The following is a 4,519-nucleotide window of genomic DNA, read 5'->3' as shown; positions in this document are numbered from 1 at the left end:
AATGTTAACGATAAATAAAATTTAAAAAAATTTAATAATGATTAATTTTTTATTTTATTAATTTAAAAATATATTTCTTTAAAGAACTCACCTAAAATTGAGGCGTCTCATCTCACGTGCAAGAGAGACAGAAAGAAAAATGAAGATTGTCAAAGCAAAATTACAAAAGTAACATCAATGGAATGGTGGTGAATAACTCATATTAAAGATGAACCAACCTTATTAACAATTAGGGATTATGTGACCTTAGGTTTTTTCATCTTAGTTGTGAATTTTTCAATTCCTTATTTCTCTTTTGGGTCCCTTCACTCCCTTGCCGCTTTCAATTTGTCATTTTATCTTGTATCAACTATAATAAAACATACACACAATTTATGTACATAGAAAAAAATGTGTATAACTATGGAATATACTTTTAATCTTTTATCAAATGTCAATATAAATATTAATATTATTGTCAGGATAGTTACAAAAATTCAGCTATTTAGTTGGAAAAGATCATATAACTAATTTTTTGATGTTTTCAATTTTTGTTTTATATATGTTTAAAATTTGGATTTCATATTTATTGGATGTTGCAAACTTACAATTTGCCTTCTTTTTTCTTTTTTGGTCGGATATATCACAATTTACTTCTTCATTTAAGTTTTGTATACTAACAACAATTGTGCGCGTAGAATTTTACAGTAAATATAATTATGAACAATTAATTTATTTACAACTCTTATACAACTATTAAAGGCTTGGTTTGGTAAAGCTTTTCGAAGAGGTGCTTCTGCTTTTTAAAAGCTCAAGCTCCTCATTTTGTGTTTGGTAAATAAAAAAGATCATGTGCTTGTACTTGCAGCTTTTAAAATATTGGGGTACTTTTGAAAGCACCTAAGATAGAGCTTTTCAAAGTTGGCTTGTACTTTTCAAAATTTAAAAGCCTAATATAACCTTATATGTTAACTAATTTTTAAATTTAATGCTTGTATTTATGTCTATTATAGTATTTTTAAATTTTAAAAGCTATTTTACCAAATGCAATTGTTGTTGCTTGTGATTATTAAAAGTAATTTTTAATTTAATTTACCAAACATAAATGCTACCACTTTTAAAAAGCTATCTTTTAAAAGTTAACTTTTATAAACTACTTTTAAAAAGTAAAAACTTTACCAAACTAAGCCAAAGTACTATGTTTTGAGATAATTTACTTTAGTATATTTCTAACATTACCCTACCTTATATCAATTTATAGTAGGTGTACAAGAATTGTACATATATTAATTATTCATATAATATTTGTAGAATTTAACTAATTTTATATTGAGTGAAAATATTATATAGTGACTAGTGAGTATATTAACTCAGAGAGAGAGAGAGAGAGAGTTTAGTCCAAAACTCCAAATTATGCTGCCTTTCTTTGGCCCAAAACACAAGCCAAAAAATGCTAATAAAAAATGTTATTATGGGCCTAGGCCCGTTGAAATACCAAAAATTAAAATTTGATCCGGCGGTAGCTTTACGGATCGGGATATTGAACCCGACGTGAATCGAACACGCAACCTTCTGATCTGGAGTCAGACGCGCTACCATTGCGCCACGGATCCACTTGCTACTCCATTCGCATATTAACATAAATATCCATAATCTTACTACCACCCCCTTGTTTTACTGATCAGTCCCCAAACAAAATCAGAAACCGAAACGCAAAAAAAAACAAAAAAATATTTCCCGCCAAGCTCAACAAACTTAACCGTTTTCTCTCTCTAGAAATTCCCACCAACAAACTAACTCGTAGCTCATTCTCCATTTCTCGCTGGAAAAAACACAATCTCGTTGGTGAAAGGTTACAGTGAGAAGAAGAATCGGAAATGGCGGCGGAAGGAGGTTCCGATCAATTCATCGACATCGTTAAGCTCTCTCCTCCGGCAAAGTTCCCGGCGGCATTCCCCGAGGACCTCAAGGTGGCTCCCTCCTTGAAGCGCCGCCGTTCTGGCGGTGACACGTGGGTGGTGTCAGTGTTCGTGATCATCCACGTGGGCGTCTTCATCGCAACGATGCTGGTCAATGATTGCTGGACGAACTCCAACGGCGACTGCGCCCTAAAAACCCTCGGAAGGTTCTCCTTCCAACCTCTCTCTGAGAATCCTCTCTTAGGCCCTTCTCAGTCCAAGTGAGTTCTTTTCTTTCTTCCAAAGATTCTCTGAATCTGAAATCTTTTTCTGGTTCTCATTGTGAATTGTATTACTTATTAGGTTATTGTGGATCGAGGTATTCTAAATTTCTAATATCAATTAATCGGAACTTCTCGTTTTGATTTTTGGTTGGTGCAGATTAGAGGAAATGGGAGCGCTTCGGAGGAATTTCGTGACAGAGTATCACCAAACTTGGCGTCTTTTCACCTCTCCATTTCTTCATGCTGGGCTCTTCCACCTCCTCCTCAATCTCTGCAGTATCATCTTCATCGGAATTCACCTAGAGCGCGAGCTTGGACCGTGTAATTATATTTTTCCTTTTACAATGCTTTTCTTTTAGCCTTTTAGGGTTCGGATTCTACTGTCAATTGTTTGTTCTGTTGATTGGAGATAAAATTGCTGATGAATGATGAATCTTTTAATTACTTGCAGTACGGATTGGTGTAATCTATGCAATGTCTGCATTTGGGGGAGCCTTGATGGCTTCTCTTTTTCTTCAGCATACCCCAGCTGTTGCCTCTTCTGGGGCTTTGTATGGATTACTCGGAACTTTACTCTCTGAGCTCATTTGGAACTGGGAATTACAAACCAAAAGGGTAGGATTTGGATTTCTTCGTTGGCATTTCTTTTTTCTTGTTTCTTGGTGCCAACATATTGATTAATTTTCTTTGTTCAAATGCAGGTTTCAGCAATAGTCTCTTTTGTCTTTGTATTTGTTTGCAATTTCATCATTGGCTTTCTGCCTTATGTGGACAACTTTGCGAGCATTGGAGGTTTTGTATCAGGGTTCCTTCTTGGATCTGTACTTCTACTCAGCAGAAAGCTTGAACTGCCAAAGGTTCCAATCAAAGGAACTCTCTTTGATTATGGTGTCAAGAGTTACATCAAGTTAAAGTTGAAGCAAAACCTGGACAGACCGGTTCTCAGGATTGTTTCTTTTATCCTCTTTAGCCTGATGTATGTTACTTGTTTCTTTATCCTTGAATTCAATTTGCATGCCTAGCTGTCTTGTATTATTACTGCTTTCTGGCATGAGTCAAAATATTAAGACTAGAAGTTTCTTGTGTTTGCAGATTGGCCGGTTGTCTTGTGGCAGTTCTTCACGGGATCAACATCAATAGTTATTGCACATGGTGCCCATATGTTGACTGTATCCCTTATACAAGCTGGCACTGCCAAAATGGAGAAACCTCTTGTAAGGTATCAAGCATCCTTGTTAATCTTACCTGAATTGAACAAAACGTATTATTTATACTCACTCTATTTATGCATTGAGTCAACACATTTTCCTCTACCATTAAGTGTGAGACTTATCTTGTGTGAATGCCACATCTCATCCAATAGTGGAAGGGTGTGATTGTCGGGCTATGAGTTCATCATATCGTACGATGTAGACAACAAAAATCACAATTAAAAATACCAAACTATGCTATCCCAAAGTAAAATATCAACCCAATGGCTAGTTGAAACATTTCACTTACTTTTGTACCCTAAAATGTTTTGTTTTTTTCTACAATTAACTGACTGCCTTATATTTTGGTTAAATTTTTTTTTTGGGTGACATATTTTGGTTAAATTACTATATTAGTTCCTGTAGTTTTTAAAATATAAAGACTCAATTACAATTTCCAAAATTAAAAAAATTATAGAGACTCAATTACAATTTACAAATTTAACAAAATTATAGATACTGTTAGAGTAATTTAACTTTATATTTATTAATACAGCATTAGTGATTATAGACAAGTTTCCTCTTTCCTGTTGAAAGGGGGGCGAAAAAAAAAGAATATATAGAAGCTTCCTTCAAGCTAATATTGGTTATATGCTACAATTGCAGACAATGGTGAGCGATGATCAGATGACATTGACCTGTATGGGGAATGGAAACTTCAGGGTCTTTCCTTTTACGAACATCTCTCGGACAAGGATCAGTGATCTATGCAATCTGATATGCTGATGAAACTACAAGTTTCAATGATCACTTGTCCCACAAATTACTTGGGAAATGCTGGATAGCTGAAAGATAGCTTTGTATCTTGCCATTTTTGTCATGTTCCCAGAGATGGAGCTATAGGACCTCATTTAGAAGCTTGAGCAAGTTCGGTGTAACACAAGATGAATCCTATTCATTCTTGTAAAAAATTGCTGTAGAAATAAATAAGGGTTATCCCTTCTAGATAAGTGACCATTTCATCTCATAGCTTGGTTATCCTCTGTTTTTCGTTGCAAAGATATTGTGATTTGAAAAATATTTTCATCACTTTTTTTTTTGGGTGTATTCAACTGGACTTATTATCTCTCTTTCTCATCAAGAGAAAAAATAAGTCCAAACTCCAAAG

At 34.5% G+C, this 4,519-nt stretch overlaps 1 protein-coding gene and 1 non-coding gene across 2 annotated transcripts; one reads left to right on the top strand and one right to left on the bottom strand.

Moving 5' to 3' along the window:
- LOC107608417 (RHOMBOID-like protein 8) lies at positions 1,417 to 4,387 on the top strand. The gene is made up of 6 exons (XM_016310207.2): positions 1,417 to 2,158; positions 2,319 to 2,482; positions 2,613 to 2,776; positions 2,863 to 3,137; positions 3,254 to 3,380; positions 4,018 to 4,387. The coding sequence occupies exons 1-6, from the start codon at positions 1,857 to 1,859 to the stop codon at positions 4,135 to 4,137; spliced, it is 1,152 nt and encodes a 383-aa protein (XP_016165693.2). The 5' UTR covers positions 1,417 to 1,856; the 3' UTR covers positions 4,138 to 4,387.
- TRNAW-CCA lies at positions 1,521 to 1,592 on the bottom strand. The gene has a single exon. It is a non-coding gene; the product is annotated as a tRNA-Trp (tRNA).

This window comes from Arachis ipaensis, chromosome B07, assembly GCF_000816755.2.
Source record: "Arachis ipaensis cultivar K30076 chromosome B07, Araip1.1, whole genome shotgun sequence".
Lineage (NCBI taxonomy): Eukaryota > Viridiplantae > Streptophyta > Magnoliopsida > Fabales > Fabaceae > Arachis > Arachis ipaensis.
This window is presented reverse-complemented; position numbering and strand designations above follow the sequence as displayed.

Coding starts and splice junctions, on each gene's coding strand:
- LOC107608417 (XM_016310207.2), top strand. CDS start 1,857: ATGGCGGCGGAAGGAGGTTCCGATCAATTCATCGACATCGTTAAGCTC. Junction 2,777..2,862: donor GGGAATTACAAACCAAAAGG/GTAGGATTTGGA, acceptor GTTCAAATGCAG/GTTTCAGCAATAGTCTCTTT. Junction 3,138..3,253: donor TTTATCCTCTTTAGCCTGAT/GTATGTTACTTG, acceptor TTGTGTTTGCAG/ATTGGCCGGTTGTCTTGTGG.